This window comes from Rhinoraja longicauda, chromosome 5 (genome assembly GCF_053455715.1).
Source record: "Rhinoraja longicauda isolate Sanriku21f chromosome 5, sRhiLon1.1, whole genome shotgun sequence".
Classification (NCBI taxonomy): domain Eukaryota; kingdom Metazoa; phylum Chordata; class Chondrichthyes; order Rajiformes; family Arhynchobatidae; genus Rhinoraja; species Rhinoraja longicauda.
In genome coordinates this window covers 23,594,237-23,610,746 of record NC_135957.1, presented here as the reverse complement: position 1 = coordinate 23,610,746, position 16,510 = coordinate 23,594,237, and the positions used below count along the sequence as shown (strand labels likewise).

The following is a 16,510-nucleotide window of genomic DNA, read 5'->3' as shown; positions in this document are numbered from 1 at the left end:
ATGTGCTACAATGCCGAGAACTCTATTCTATATTATCCCTTTGCTCTATCTATTGTAGTTGCGTTTGAACTGGTTGTATCGATGTATGGTATATCTGACCTGTTTTGGATATCATGCAAAATAAAGCTTTTCATTGTATCTCGGTATCTTTGACAATAATAATAAACCTAAAGGCCTCCCTTCTCCTGCTACCTTCCCAAAGATGAGCTGGCAGGTTAAACGATAGGTGTGGATTGTGACCTAAACTGTTCACTCTGCTTCTCTTCCCACGTATGTGGCCTGACCCTGCTGAGCATCTTGTTTATTTTTTACTCTCTATTACCCCTTTAGTTTAGCTCGTGGGATGAAGGAAGGGGTTTTAAGATATGTTCTTGATTGGGATGGATATCAGAGATGCTAGGGAGAAGGCAGGAGAATGGGGTTGAGAGGGAGATACAGATCAGCCCTGATTGAATGACGGGAGGAGACGATGGGCCGAATGTCCTGATTCTGCTCCTCGGACAAGAAAAAGAGAGGGGCTTTAAAAGGGATGGGCTGCTGTGTGGGGGTCCAGCAAGGAGCAGTGGGTCGGATGCGGATCCCAGCGTTGTAAGAAGCAGCCAGGTCTCGGTGACCTTGACCAACTCTGGCTTGGGCTGCGCTCTCACAACCGGGCGCCACGCTGGAGGGAAGTCATGGGTGGGTAGGAACAAAGCACGGAGTGCTATCCCCACGGCCACGACCATCACTCACGGCCATCCACAGCCACCACCGCCCCTCCTGCCATGGAAGAGCAGCCACCGTGAGCCGGGTCAGTGCCCCCGGGGGCGGGGCTGGCAGTGGCGGCGTCAGGCAGCGCTGCGGCCGCCCATGCGGGGGTGCGCGGGGTCCTTGGTCGGTCGCGCGCGCGGGCAGGCGGTTGGTTGGTTGCTGGCAGTTGGGCGCGCGCGCGCGGGTGGGTGGACGGACGGACGGCGCGGGGCCGTGGCGGGAACGATGGCGGGGAGGACGGGCGCCATCGCGGCCGGGCTGTGCGGGGCGCTCTTCGTCGCCTACTGCATCTACTTCGACCGCAAGCGGCGCAGCGACCCCGACTTCAGGAACCGGCTGCGGGAGCGTGCGTACCGGGACCGCGTGGGGGTGGGTGGGGAGATTGGGGTTCACGCTGGGGGAGGGTCATTGACGACGCGTGTCCGCGAGGGGAGGGGGGCGAGCGCCCGCGCCCGTGAGGCAATTGTCCGCACGTGGTGGAGTCAGCGCGCGTGCCCGCGGGGGTCGCTCCGCACCGTTGTCCGCGCGTGCCCCGCCAGGACCAGCATCTTGAGGCCGCACGTGATGGAGGCGCGCTCCCGCTGTGGACGGGTGTGGGGAGAGAGAGAGAGAGAACGGGAATTGTGGACGGGCCGAATGCCCACACCCCCACTCCCAGGCTCAGCTCTCTCCAGAGGGCAGCAGTGGGGTATCTGCATTCCCAAACCCCCTGGGTGTCCTTGACCACCTCTGCACCCTGGACAAGAAGGAATGCTAAATGATCGCTCCGGAGATTTCCAACGTGCTGAGCTGCACTCGTGCTTGACACTATTTCACCTCTCCGACATTGCCTGTAAATGATTATAACTGCTTAAAAGCCGGTAATAAGATTAAAAGACAGATTGGAAAAAATACCTTAAAAAGTTGATCAGAAATTGGCAAGGGCAGTGGGTCTGATAAAATGCTTCTTTTAATGATTTGGCACAATCTTGATGGGCTACTTTGATGCCTGACTCCATTAACCATAGAAACTAAAAATGCTAGAAATGCTCAGCAGGCCAGGACACGTTTGGGAAGAAAAAAACTGGGTCAACAGGTTCGAGAGGTTTTGTCAGACCTGTAGCATTCATTGTGTTTCTCATCCCACAGGTGTGGCCTGACCTGTGTATTTTCTGCTTTTATTTTAGATTTCCAATATTTTAGATTTTTTGTTTGCTCTGGTAGCCACACTCTTTTTACAACATGTGTAAAAAAAGAACTGCAGATGCTGGTTTAAATCGAAAGTAGACATAAAATGCTGGAGTAACTCCAGGGCAGGCAGCATCTCTGGAGAGAAGGAATGGGTGACATTTTGGGTCGAGACTCCAGCATTTTGTGTCTACCTTCCTTTTACAACAATGTTGACTTTGTCCCTATATTTCAGCAGAGGTACGGTACTTGCATTAAAGCCTGTTTACAAAACAAAGTGGTGGAGGAACTCAGTGGGTTAGGCAGCCTCTCTGGAGACCACGGATGGATGACGTTTTGGGCCAAGACCCTTCTTCAGACGTGTTTAATCCTTGTTCTCCTGAGATGCTGCCTGACCCGCTGAGTTACTCCAACACTTTGTATAAACCAGCATCTGCAGTTCCTTGTTTCTATGTTTTTACACTTTCCAACCTTTCACTTTACAGGAAGGAGGAAGCAGAAACTTGCCAGACAAAAGGCTGGGCTTTCACGGGTAAGTATCAATTTTCATTACTGTGTGGAGTGAGCAAGTGTACAACATTATGAGAGGCCATAAAGGCACATAGCATGGAAACAGGCCAATAGGCAGAACTCATCCATGCCAACGAAGATGCCTTATTTAAGCTAGTCCCATTTGTCTGCTTTTGATTTGTATCCCTCTAAATCTTGCCTATCCATGTACCTGTTCAAATGTCTTTGAAATGACATTGTACCTGCCTCAATTACTTTCTCAATGGCAGGTTGTTCCTTAAACCCACCCGCCTCTGTGAAAAGGTTGCCTGTCATGTTCCTATTAAATCCTTTCTGTATTATCTTAAACCTGTGCCATCTAGTTCTTGATTCCCTTACCCTCAGAAAAAGACTGCATTCAACCTATCTATTCCTCTCAAGATTTTATACACCTATAAAATTTAATTTTAATTTTAATAGATCACCAATCGGCGGTCTCCTGTACTCCAATAAGTAAACTCATAGGCTGCCAAATCTCTCCCTAAACTCAGCTCTCAATCAAAACTGAACACAATACCCCAAGTGAAGCCTCACCAATGTCTTGTACAACTATAACATAACATCCCAACTTCAATTCCCTGATGACGAAAGACTAAAGCCTGCTTCACCACCCTGTCTGCACGTGACTGCACTTTCAGGGAACTCTGTACTTGTACTCCTAGATCCCTCAGCTCTACGACCCTCTCCAGAGCCTTGTCATTCACTGTGAAGGTGTTGCCCTGGTATGACTTCCCCAAATGCAACACCTCACACTGAATTAAACTGCATTCATCGGCCCAATGGTTCAAGGCCCCACTGTAATTTTTGATAACCATCTTCACTGTCAATGATACCACCTATAAAAGCAATTACTAATCATGCTTTATACATTTCCATCCCAATCGTTGATAAAGATAACACAAGAATGGGCCCAACATCAATGCCTGAGGTACACCACTAGTCACGGACTGCCAGTCTGGAAAACAACTTTCAACCACCACCCTCTGCTTCCTACCACAAAGCTAATTCTGTATCCAGTTAGCTTCCTCTCCTTAGATCCCATGCAATCTAACCTTTCAGTGCAGTCCACCATACGGAACATTATCAAAGACCTTGCTGAAGTCTACATAGACCGTCTACAGCCCTGCCCTTGTCAACCTTCTTGGTTATTTCTTCAGAAAACTCATCAAATTCACGAGAAACTATCTCCCAAGCACAAAACCAGGCTGACTGTCCCCTGTCATTTCAAATGCATGTATATCTTATCCCTGCTAATCCTCTGCAGTTACTTACCTACCACAGATGTTAGGCTTATTGGTCTAAAGCGCCCAGGCTTTTCCTTGCACCTCTTCTTAAATAGAGGCACAACACTAGCTACCCTCTAGTCTTCCGGAACCTCACCCTTGTCTAATGATGATTTATATATCTCAGCCAGAACTGCAATTTCTTCTCTAGCTGCCAACAGTATTCTTGGATATATCTGATTAGGCCCAAAAGATTTATCTAACTTCATACGCCTTAGGATGTCCAGCTCCTCAACCATAATACTGACTGTCCTCAAGACATCCCCATTAGCAGTCCAAAGTTCCCTCATCTTCATGTATTTCTTTGCAGTAAAAATAGAGGAGAAATATTCATTGAGGACCTTGCCCATCTCCTAAGATTGCACACAAAGATGTCCACTTTGGTTTTTGTGGTGCAGTCAAGGTAGTTAGAGGAAATGTTCCATATATCAGATGTCAAAACCTAGAGGGTAATGGGGAAGAGATTCAGTGGGATTCTGATGAAGCATTTGCTCGCCAAGAGGGTGTTTGGAATGTGGAACACATTGCCTGAGGGGCTGGTGGAGACAGGCTCTCACAAGATTTAAGTGGTGTCCAGAAGAGCATTTGATGACCATAGCATAGAAGGCTACAGCCCAGGTTCTGGAAAATGGAATTAGTGTAGTTGCAGATTGGCACCAATGAGTCTGTTTCTTGGCTGTATGATGCAATGACCAGTAAGGGCTTGGTTTGTGACTTGCCTCCATTATGGTGCCAGTTATCTGTATGCATTACTGGTCTGTTTGTAGCGTTCAGTTTGCTGAAGGCACGGCAGGGTTGTGCGGTCTGCGTGTATATTGATGCTGCATTCTCAAACCCCCTGGGTGTTTTTACTAACTTAACACCCAGGACAAGAAGGAATGCTAAATGAAAGTTCCAGAGAACTCCAACGTGCTGAGCTACACTCGTGCTTATCACTATTTCACGTCTCAGACATGCCTGTAAAGGACCATGGAACTGATTGGTCATTTCCATAGGCTGGGGGTGAGACAATAGGTGCAGGAGTAGGTCATTCGGCCCTTTGAGCCAGCACCACCATTCAATGTAATCATGGCTGATCGTTCTCAATCAGTACCCCGTCCCTGCCTTCTTCCCATACCCCCTGACTCCGCTATCCTTAAGAGCTCTATCTAGCTCTCTCTTGAATGCATTCAGAGAATTGGCCTCCACTGCCTTCTGAGGCAGAGATTTCCACAGATTTACAACTCTCTGACTGAAAAAGTTTTCCTCATCTCCGTTCTAAATGGCCTACCCCTTATTCTTAAACTGTGGCCCCTGGTTCTGGACTCCCCCCAACATTGGGAACATGTTTCCTGCCTCTAACGTGTCCAACCCCTTAATAATCTTATACGTTTCGATAAGATCCCCTCTCATCCTTCTAAATTCCAGTGTATACAAGCCTAGCCGCTCCAGCCTTTCAACATATGACAGTCCCGCCATTCCGGGAATTAACCTAGTAAACCTACGCTGCACGCCCTCAATAGCAAGAATATCCTTCCTCAAATTTGGAGACCAAAACTGCACACAGTACTCCAGGTGCGGTCTCACTAGGGCCCTGTACAACTGCAGAAGGACCTCTTTGCTCCTATACTCCTCTTGTTATGAAGACCAACATTCCATTGGCTTTCTTCACTGCCTGCTGTAACTGCATGTTTCCTTTCAGTGACTGATGCACTAGGATACCCAGATCTCGTATGTCCCCTTTCCCTAACTTGACAACATTCAGATAATAATCTGCCTTCCTATTCTTACCACCAAAGTGGATAACCCCACACTTATCCACATTAAACTGCATCTGCCATGCATCTGCCCACTCACACAACCTGTCCAAATCACCCTGCAACCTCATAGCATCTTCCTCACAGTTCACACTACCACCCAGCTTTGTATCATCTGCAAATTTGCTAATGGTACTTTTAATCCCTTCATCCAAGTCATTAATGTATATTGTAAATAGCTGCGGTCCCAGCACCGAGCCTTGCGGTACCCCACTAGTCACTGCCTGCCATTCTGAAAGGAGCCCATTTATCCCCACTCTTTGCTTTCTGTCTGTCAAACAATTTTCTATCCATGTCAGTACCCTACCCCCAATACCATGTGGTCTAACTTTGCCCACTAATCTCCTATGTGGGACCTTGTCGAAGGCTTTCTGAAAGTCAAGGTACACCACATCCACCGGCTCTCCCCTGTCAATTTTCCTAGTTACATCCTCAAAAAAACCAGAAGATTAGTCAAGCATGATTTCTCCTTCGTAAATTCATGCTGACTCGGAATGATCTTGTTACTGCTATCCAAATACTCCGTAATTTCGTCTTTTATAATTGACTCCAGCATCTTCCCCACCACTGATGTCAGACTAACTGGTCTATAATTTCCCGTTTTCTCTCCCTCCTTTCTTAAAAAGTGGGATAACATTAGCTACCCTCCAATCCACAGGAACTGATCCTGAATCTATAGAACATTGGAAAATGATTACCAATATGTCCACAATTTCTAGAGCCACCTCCTTAAGTACCCTGGGATGCAGACCATCAGGCCCTGGGGATTTATCAGCCTTCAGTCCCATCAGTCTACCCAACACCGTTTCCTGCCTAATGTGCATTTCCTGCAGTTCCTCCATCACCCTAGGATCTCTGGCCACTGGAACATCTGGGAAATTGTTTGTATCTTCCTTAGTGAAGACAGATCCAAAGTACCGGTTCAACTCGTCTGCCATTTCCTTGTTCCCCATAATAAATTCCCCTGCCTCTGTCTTCAAGGGATCCACATTTGCCTTGACTATTTTTTTCCTCTTCACATACCAAAAAACCTTTTACCATCCTCCTTTATATTATTGGCTAGCTTACCCTCGTACCTCATCTTTTCTCCCTGTATTGCCTTTTTAGTTATCTTCTGTTGCTCTTTAAAAGAATCCCAATCCTCTGGCTTCCCACTCTTCTTTGCTATGTTATAATTCTTCTTTTTTATTTTTATGCTGTCCTTGGCTTCCCTTGTCAGCCTCTTACTCCCCTTAGAATCTTTCCTCCTCTTTGGGATAAATTGAGGGAGTGGGAAGTTTGGAAAGTGTAAGAAAGAACTGCAGATGCTGGTTTAAACCAAAGTTGACACAAAAAGCTGGAGTAACTTAGCGGGACAGGCATCATTTCTGGAGAGAAGGGATGGGTGACGTTTCAGATTGAGACTCTTCTTCAGACTCGACCCGAAACGTCACCCATTCCTTCTTTCCCGAGATGCTGCCTGAGTTACTCCAGCTTATTGTGTCTATCTTTGGGAAGTTTGAAAAGATTGCTCACCTTTGGTCAGTACCCAGTGAGAGCACTACTGAACGATCCTTATTGCTCTCAAACCTCAGTGTCCCCCACTGTATGGCATACTGATGACTGCTCCCCAGGTCGTCTTACAGTATGAAAGTATGGAGGCCAGGAAGGACCTCATTCTGGGTTGCGAAGGAGCCAGGGTCTGGAGTAGGGAGGTGTCTGAACTGAGTGCTGAACTGGGACCTGGGTTTGGGACAGATGCTTCTTGTTTTATCACTGTTATGAAAGTGGGATTTCACTTTTTTTTTTCCTCCTTCACTCACCCCATATGCCTTTAATCAGTCTGGTAAGAATTGTATCTTGAAGCATTAGATCCTTACTTGGGTACAAGATGGTGCTATGTGCAGGCGCTCGTCTTAGTCTCCCCCCCCCCCCCTCTGAAATGGCTGCCTTTTTATAGAGGTCTGGTCATAATGTTTGAAATAAATAACATTGCATATTTTTCTGAATGTGTATATTGACTTAAAGGGAACATCAATTGCCTTTCAGGATATGTTGGTGAGATGTCTGCTTTGAACTCCACCAACATATGCACTGAAAGGGTTGCCAAAGTGCTGTTGGGTATAGAATTATAAGCTTTTGACTCGACAATTAAGGAATTTTGAATGGTGAATGACTTGGAAGGGAACTTGGCTGTTGTGGTATTTCCATAGCTTCCCTGTCATCCTTATGATGTTGCTGGTTTAGTAAATTAATTACTCTTGCGTCATAAAAAAGTTTGGGACCATGCTTAAACTGCTGGTGTTTCTTATGCTATTCCACCATGTGCGGGGGTGGGGTCACAACCAAGGGTGGTCTTCTCTGCAAATGTTTTGCTGTGCCTTTTAGTTTTTGGACCTGGAGGGAAGACAGGGAGACCCTGGTCATTTGCATTTGATGCTTATCGGGTCCCACTTGCAGCAAGTGTCTGGGCTTGGTCACCTCGACCATCAAAGAGGTGCCACGTCCCGATTTGCAGCTTTCAAGACCTTCAGTTCTACATGCAGCACCCTACAATCTTTGATCTCTGTTGTATGCTGGCTTTGAATAGTAAGCCTCCTGAAACGTGCCTGCTTCACCTCTGCTTGCAGCTACCAGACCTGAAAGATGCAGAAGCAGTGCAGAAGTTTTTCTTAGAAGAAATCCAGCTGGGTGAAGAGTTGCTGGCACAAGGTTAGTACATATTGCGAATATCTTCTGTTGTATAAAAAAATTGGCCCTTTCCTCTCATAAACACACCAAAAAGACAAATATACAGGATTAGTAGTGGATTAAGAGTAGAGAGAAAACCAATTTAACTCCCACAAACTAAGTTCGTGGGCATGAACTTGTGGACCTTTGGAGTTCCAACCATGCGTGTGGCTTTCCAACCTCCTGGTCTACTGTTGGAGCCGTGGTGACAGTGCAACCTGCAGGCCATGTCTGCCCGAGGAGCTTTTGCTTGTCCAGTCGGGCCCACGGCAACTCACCACCCTTGCAGCCCCAATTGTATGCTTGTCAACACTTCCAGAGAGTCTCCAGGACACTCCCGCCTCCTTAAAAGGGGTGGTCCATGCATTTGGTGGCCTGCCGGGTCCGTGAGGGGTGGTGTAGCAGCAGACGAGTAAGGGTGACTTCCTGGGACACATGCGATGCTGGGCTTGGAGTCAGGGATCTGAGACTTGGGTCTGGTTCCAACATTTGGGCCCTGCCTGATGCAAGTCTGAATGCTAATCTCATGTACTGATTGGCTTGGGTCCTTTATTATAATTGTAGCGGCAACTTAGTCCTTCCCAATAAAGTCCTTAAGCTTACCACTGTCACGAAAGGAGTGGAGTGATAATTCTTGACGCAAACAACAGAGAGATCTTCACGACGTTTCAGTTTAATTAGTCGTTTATTGAAGTAGTAATACAAACAGATTATATCTCCTGTCATTTAACAGTAAGAATTTGTATCTCACCAAGCTCCTATTGTGTCTGAAGCATTACGTCAGTGCATCCCCTATTATACTCATAATTCTGGCTCCTCCCAGTCAATATATGCACATATGCCCATATATGTTCGTTCAGTAGTCGTTCGTTTGTTATTTTTACAACTCCAGCTACCTGTTCACACCTTCTTCTCAGGAGGAAGTGTATTCTACACTCTATACAGAATCTGCCTACACCCACCAGTATTGTACCTTGTATTATTACTGTAGGAGTCATTTGTGTTCATTAGCTATCTTAGCATATTATATTATTTTGTATCCTGCTGTATTATTTTTGGGCACTTGGGGGTTGTCATGAGATGAAAATAGGCTTATCACAAAAAATAAACATTTTAATCAGAACATATAAACCATCATCTATAAATTACTTTTAGTAACTGAAAGCTACTAAACCAGTTACTAACTACATGAGTGTATATTTTTCAGGTAAAGATAACGTTATATTTGAAAGCTTGATGTTAGCCACTGTACCTAAAACTAAACTCCATTTTAAAACCTGCCCCAAAGATAGTAGGTGGAGGATCGTTGGGGTTTTCAAGCAATCAGATGCCGGAATACTGGAGTTTTACTGTGTTTTTTCTAATGAAGGCAGCATTCCTCAATTTATTAACAATTATCCACAAGCCACGCAGGATTGTAGTCTAATAATCCGTTTCAGTGATGTATACTTGAGGCATGAGGCCAAAGATCCGGGTTTGACAGCTCAACTAAAGCATAGACACTAACACCAAATAATTTAAGATGGAAGGCTTGCTTCTTCACTATATAGATTACATTCTCTTCAGAATGCTATGGTGGGATTTTAGATGCCCGACTGAGAAGGGAGATCGAGTCTTAGTTTCTCATCACTGACAGAGCAGCACTCTCTCAGTACTGAGCCAGATGTGTCACTTAGATTATGTGCTTGGGTTTCTGTGGTGATACTTGAATCAATGAACTGACACAGATGAGATTTCTACTTAGAGGGTCAATACCACAGCATCTTTAATGCTGTATAATGTCCAATGTTGTTTCCAAGGAATATAATTAATTTGATGCTTGGAACAATTGGGATAGGTGAACAAAAACTTTGTCAAAGTAGTGCATTTCAGGAGTGTCATGGATGGAATAGCAGAGAACCAGTATGGAAGGTATTTCAGAAGTGCTGGAAGCTCATCTGCTGGCCTTGAGACGGGGAGTGTGGACTGGATCCAGGACCAGGGTTGGAACGGAGCCCTGTAAACCTCAGTTCAAAGCTTTATGTAGACTTCACTGAAAGTTGTGACTCCCTTTTTGTGCAGGTGACTACGAGAAGGGTGTGGACCACCTGACGAACGCTATTGCTGTTTGTGGACAACCTCAGCAGCTCTTGCAGGTGCTGCAGCAAACCCTGCCTCCACCGGTGTTCCAGATGCTGCTGACCAAACTGCCTACCATCAGTCAGGTAAGAGGCAATGGGTTGGTAGTGATGGGGGTTGGGGAGTTCAACTCTTTGTACTCTCAAGGCTGCCCCATGGTTTTGCACCAATGTACAACATTTGTTTACTATTTATTCTGTCTATTGGCAGTCCTGTATTTGAGCCTGTCAGTTGGGTCAATCTCTGAAACTTGATAACCATGCTAGGAAATAGGTTGTCACCCATAGAATCAATTCAGTTTGTCCCTGCTCTTTCCTGACAGACCTGCATCATTTTTTCCATATGCACTTTCCTGTTTGAATGGTAGTTCAGTGTGAAGATATGAATGTACAAGGATAGATCACTCGTCCCCTTTGATCACGGCTAATGTGGTAATAACCTCAACTCTTCATTCACTACCTTGCATGTCACATATCTATCTATGTCTACCTTAAAAATATTCAAAGACTGCACCACCCTTTGGGAAGAGCAGTCTAAAGACTCACAACCCTCAAATAAAAACTTTACCTCTTCCATCTGAAATGGACAAGGTGTTATTTTTTAAAATTCTAGATTCTGCCACAAGAAGAAACATTCTCACAATATCCATCACATCAAGACCTGTCATAAGATCATGTTTCAATCATGTCACCTTAAACTCCAGCATCTGGGAACATAATCAGGTCACCCTACCTCATAAGATAACCTGCCCGTTCCAGGTATTAATCTAGTAAACCTTCTCAGAACTACTCTCAATGCACCAGCATCCTTTCTGAATTGAAGTAAAGAGACTGATTCTGCACAGATGTTGCTTCACCATCATTCTCTACTTGCTTCCTTTTACATTTAATTCCTCCGGCAATAAACAATAATGCTCCGTCAGCATTCTTAATTGCACACTGACTACATGATGACATTAAGAGCCTACTGCTTCCCTGAACTTTGCACTCTCACTATTTAAATAATATTGCTTAGTTATGTTTCCTGCCAGAACGGACTGTTTCACATTTACCCACGTTATACTCAAGATCTATGCCTGCTGTCCGCATCGAGTTGTAGGCTCCACTTAAGTTCTTCACATCTTACCTTCCTACCTTTGTCATCAATAAATTTAGCATCCATACCTTTAGCACATTCATTCAAGTAATTGATATTGATTCTCAAAATCATCAAGTTATTTATATAAATTGTACACAACTGCAGTCCAGATTCGCATGGAACTCCACCTATTACCCTCCGCCAACCAGAAAAAACATTTATGCCCACTTTTTCCAGTTAGTCTTCTATCCGCATCTGTGCGTTAACTGTTTCCTTCTCCTGCGAGATAGTCTCAATTTCAGTTAACAACAAATAATTATTTTCTTTAAATAAGACTCCAGGTTCCTTTTGCCAGTTTTCTTAAATTTGCATCCTCTGTAACTAATTCTGGAATGAGTTTCTCCCTATGTTCTGTGTCAAAACACGACACTTTTTTTGTTGTTTTTGTTGCTAGTATTTAACTGGTAAGTTATCTTGCCAAGACTGCTGGGGGTATGTGTGTAGTCTTGTGCTGGAACGGATTTGGGTGTGGTGATGGTGTGTGAGTGGGAGCCATTCTGGGCAGCAAGCGGGAGGAGGGTGTAATGTCAAGATTTTCCAACTAGTATTCCTAGTACTCCGTCGTTTGAATTTTGCCATTCTAAGATCTGAGATTTCTTGATCCCTTATTGTTTGTGTTTAGTTGATTGAATGTCTATGGTAGGTATGTAGGTGGTTTGGGATGTCAGGGCTGCATTCTCAAACCTCCTGGTTGTTTTTGGATCTCAACATCCAGGACAAAATGGAATGCTAAATGAAAGATCCAGAGAATTCCAATGTGCTGAGCTTCACTTGTGCTTGTCACTATTTCACATCTCTGACATGCCTGTATGGGCCCGTTGATGGAAGATATGCTTTTCCACAGGTGGAAGATTGTTCCTCCTCTCATTACCAGTGTTAACAGCATCGCGGAACCATAAGTCATGAGGTCATAAGTAATAGGAGCAGAATTAGGCCATTCGGCCCATCAAGTCTACTCTGCCATTCAATCGTGGCTGATCTATCTCTCCCTTCTAACCCCATTCTCCTGCCTTTTCCCCATAACCCCTGACACCCGTACTAATCAAGTATCTATCTATCTCCGCTTTAAAAATATCCATTCAGAGGGTGTTGACCAGGGGGAAAGGAACCGTCTGTTTTCAAAGGTTCAGGCTATTGCACCCTTTGATGGCAGCTTTCCAGCTGAAAGTTTGTCCTGGGCCCAATCTTGAATAGGGGTTGTGGACCAGGAGAGATGGGTTAGAGGTTTATACAATGTGCTGCTGGAGTTGCAAATGAAGAGAGGAGGGTTTAAAAACACTCTCCTGGTGAAATGGTGCATGTTTGTGGAGTTGGAGGGAGATGGGTGATCTGGATGATTTTGATTAGCATTAAGGACTTTGGTTGGTTAAACCTCCATCAATGTAGCTGCTGTTCCTGCTTCTTATATCACTTTGGAATGAAGCGCCTCTAAATAAACCAAGCATTGATTCAACAAGTAACAGCTGTTGCCTCTGACTCAAAAGTTTAGTGGAAACACCCCTCAGCACTAGTTTCGAAAGCAGAAGAATTATCTCCGATGTCCGAGCCAGTATTTATCCTGCAATCAAAATCATTGAGAAACAAAAATCAGGTTGTCTCGTCATGACTTCATCGTTCTGTGGAAGATTGGTGGGTGCTGCATTTCCACAATTAAGTTGGGATACTTGAAGGTGTAGAGTGTACTGTAAGTGTTCATCTATGAAGTCTCCACTTGCTTTACGGTCACCGGTGTTGTTAAATAATGTGCCAGCAGAGTTACAGCAGCCTTCCACAAAAAAACAAATGTGATGGTGTGACCATGAAGAGGAAGGGAGGCGGAGGAGGAATGCAATACAGAACTTGCCCAATGGATCGTTTTGGTCAATTGTGGAGATCGTTAATCGTTGCCCTTTTTCTCTGCAGAGGATCGTGACTGCACAGAGCCTGGTTGAAGATGATGTGGAGTGAGCTACCTATGACACAACATGCAGATACAACCTCTATCCCACCCCTTCCTCCTTAATTGTATATATTTAGCGTAAGATGGACTCTGGATTGAAACTGGGAAATTTAAATGTGGTCCTCTTCACTAGAAGCTCCTGTAGCATCACGTTATTTATTGTGCCAGTGTGCCGGCTATATTTCGATACTACTACGTTGATGGATCTTGTGTTGCGGTTATAATGCTGACAGTGAAGTTTTTTCTCAGCTTAACTGTGTTGGGAACGTACTGATGCGGAATGTGTTGGGGTTGACAACAGGAACCTTTCCTTGCACATCTGGATCTGTCGAAACCAGCGCTCCACATCTGTCTGATTTAAAATGAATACTGATCATCTAAAGAGATTTTTAATAAAGTTATTAAACTTGAAGCATCTTTTATTGAGGAAGGCTTAATGTAAGTTTACGTGAAATGGTGAAATTAAGCCATTGTGGTAGAATGCACTGTTTCAAACCATAGTTTCTTGATCTGATTATTCCGTTTGATTCTGTCAGCTTGTTAATAGCTGTGGCACCCCATTAGTTACTAGTTGCCTGTCTGAGGAAAAACTTGTTCATTAACCACTCACTTGTCTAATATATTACCCCCAACCCTGTGTACTGTTGTGCAGAAATCTTTTATTTGGCTCCTTATTGAATGTCTTTTAGAAATCTACTGGTCCCATTTTATCCGTCTTGCTTGTAACATCCTCAAAGATCTCCAGCAAATTGATAAAGCACTGTTTCCCTTTTGATTTTCTTACCTTTGTCTAAATGTCCTGCTGGTGCTCCCTGGGTAACAGATTCCAGGATGTTCCTAATGACAGATTTCTGGCTAAATGGCCCATAATTTCTAACTTTCTGCTTGTCCCCTTCCTTGAACAGTGGTGTTTCAACTTTCCATCGGGATGGCATCCCCATCACAATAAAGGGAGGGCGCAGCATAAGTGTGTCAGAGACCCTTTGTGACCGTGATGAATGGATGATTCTTTTCTGCTTCCAAGATTTCAGCATCATAGAAACCAATTCATGTCACTGCACAGTAATGCATGGCTGAGAGCACTCACAAGGCTGTGGCGGGTGTAGTGCTGGCAACTTGTGCACCAAAACTAGCTGTGCCTTCAACCAAGTTATTTCGCTGGTTACAACACTGGCAATGTGGAAAACTGTTCACCAAAACTAGGACGTGTCTAAACTGGTTAACTTTTGCTCAGTCTACTTTGTCATCAGCGGAGTGATAGATGGTGTTAACGGTGCTTATTTATAATCTGTTCACCCACACCCAGTTTGTGTTCTGCCTGGATCGTTTGGCTCCAGATATCATTCCAGCCTTGTTCCAAACATGGACCAGAGTGTTGAGCAGCAGAGGTGAGAATGACTGTCCTTGACTTTGCGGCATAGGGGAGCTCTGATAAAACCGGGCTACCAGTGCTGAGAATTCAAGCCCATCTGTTGAATGCCTGCAATCGGGGTCAATGTGTCTCACGTGCGGCTGTACAAGCTTCTATCTCCTAGAAACTTTGTGGAGCAATGAGAATATTGTGGGTCAGACAATGTACCTCCTCCTCCCCGGCCTGATCAAACTGAACTTGAGCTGCCTTCCCCCTCTACTCTGTGTAATATTTTAACATGCTATAATTCCACAGTTTTGAATTACATTTCACGTTTTAATAGTTAGAATGGCATTGCACTTAAATTGGGAAGACAGGTTCAATGGGATTACGTATTTAGAATTCAATTGCATTTCAGCTGAGAAAATACAAACCTCAAAACTTCCCCACCTAAGCTAAACCCGTATTGACATGAAATATGTGTAAACGGAAAAGATCTTCAGATGCACACAGCAGGGTTCCAATCTATCTCCTTTGGTTAGCTGAAGGTTCACCTTTTGATATTTGTTAACGGGTGTCAAGGATTATGGGGAGAAGGCAGGAGAATTGGGGGGGGGGGGGGAGAGAGAGATTGATCAGTCATGATTGAATGGCAGAGTAGACTTGATGGGCCGAATGGCCTGATTCTGCTCCTATCACTTACGAACACCATCAGATTATCATTTCCAAAAGCTAAGAATAGCACCCAGGACTAGGGAGCCTATTTATAACTCCATTGTTATTACAAGGTGCTGCAGACAGTAAAGGGTTGGGTGAAGAAATGATATTGGCAATCTCTGTCACTGCCTCTTACATCTTATACAGTTGCAGAACCTTTGGTTCTCTCATGACGTGCTGGGATATTAAATGTTTGGTCAATTTTTACCTATGTGTCTAATTTCAACTGCCCATTCCCATCCATGTAGGTGCAGTTAGTCACTTCCAGTGATACTACCGTAGGATCGATCTTTATGGGTACTGTCAAACATCCCTGCGCGAGAGTCTATGACATTGAGTAGGCCTTGAGTGGTGACTAGGCTTTAAGTGACAGATCCTAGGGCCCTGCCCCAGAACACCCTTGAGTCAAGTTGAGTATATTGTCATACGTACATTGAGGGTGAGGCTGCATTTGCAGTATCGTGTTCAGTCTTTTACCCAGGGTAGGGGAATCAACGCCCAGAGGACATAGATTTAAGATGAGGGGAAACATTTAATAGGAACCTGAGGAGCAGTCAGAGGGTGATGGGTGTGTAGAATGAGCTGCCAGAGGAGGTGATTGAGGCAGATACAATATCACCATTTAAAATACACTTGGACAGGTTCATGGATGGGAAAGGTTCAGAGGGATATGGACCAAATGCAAGCAAATGGGACTAGCTTAGATGGGGCATCTTGGTTGGCATAGATCAGTTGAGCTGAAGAGCCTGTTTCCGTGCTGTATGACTGCACAAGTATGGTATACAGGTACAATGAAAATTTTGCTTGCATTGGCATCAGTCACATTGATTCAGATAACACACAAGAACATAAATTGTACATAAATTATACATATACTCTACAAGACAGTGTAAAATACAATTAGAAAACAAGTCTATGATAGTGCAGGAGGTGGGATTAGGGTTCTGTAGGTCGGTTCAAGAATCTGATGTTTGCAGGAAAGTCACTGTTCCTA

General features: G+C 44.6%; 1 protein-coding gene and 3 non-coding genes across 4 annotated transcripts; all 4 read left to right on the top strand.

Moving 5' to 3' along the window:
• The first annotated feature begins 885 nt into the window (after positions 1-885).
• Positions 886-13,860, top strand: tomm20a (translocase of outer mitochondrial membrane 20). Its single transcript, XM_078399102.1, has 5 exons — positions 886-1,096; positions 2,403-2,449; positions 8,155-8,236; positions 10,316-10,458; positions 13,412-13,860. The coding sequence occupies exons 1-5, from the start codon at positions 976-978 to the stop codon at positions 13,454-13,456; spliced, it is 438 nt and encodes a 145-aa protein (XP_078255228.1). The 5' UTR covers positions 886-975; the 3' UTR covers positions 13,457-13,860.
• Positions 1,443-1,577, top strand: LOC144594100 (small nucleolar RNA SNORA14). The gene has a single exon (XR_013547332.1). It is a non-coding gene; the product is annotated as a small nucleolar RNA SNORA14 (small nucleolar RNA).
• LOC144594098 (small nucleolar RNA SNORA14) lies at positions 4,571-4,706 on the top strand. The gene has a single exon (XR_013547330.1). It is a non-coding gene; the product is annotated as a small nucleolar RNA SNORA14 (small nucleolar RNA).
• Positions 12,180-12,312, top strand: LOC144594097 (small nucleolar RNA SNORA14). Its single transcript, XR_013547329.1, has one exon. It is a non-coding gene; the product is annotated as a small nucleolar RNA SNORA14 (small nucleolar RNA).
• Positions 13,861-16,510: the final 2,650 nt, after the last annotated feature.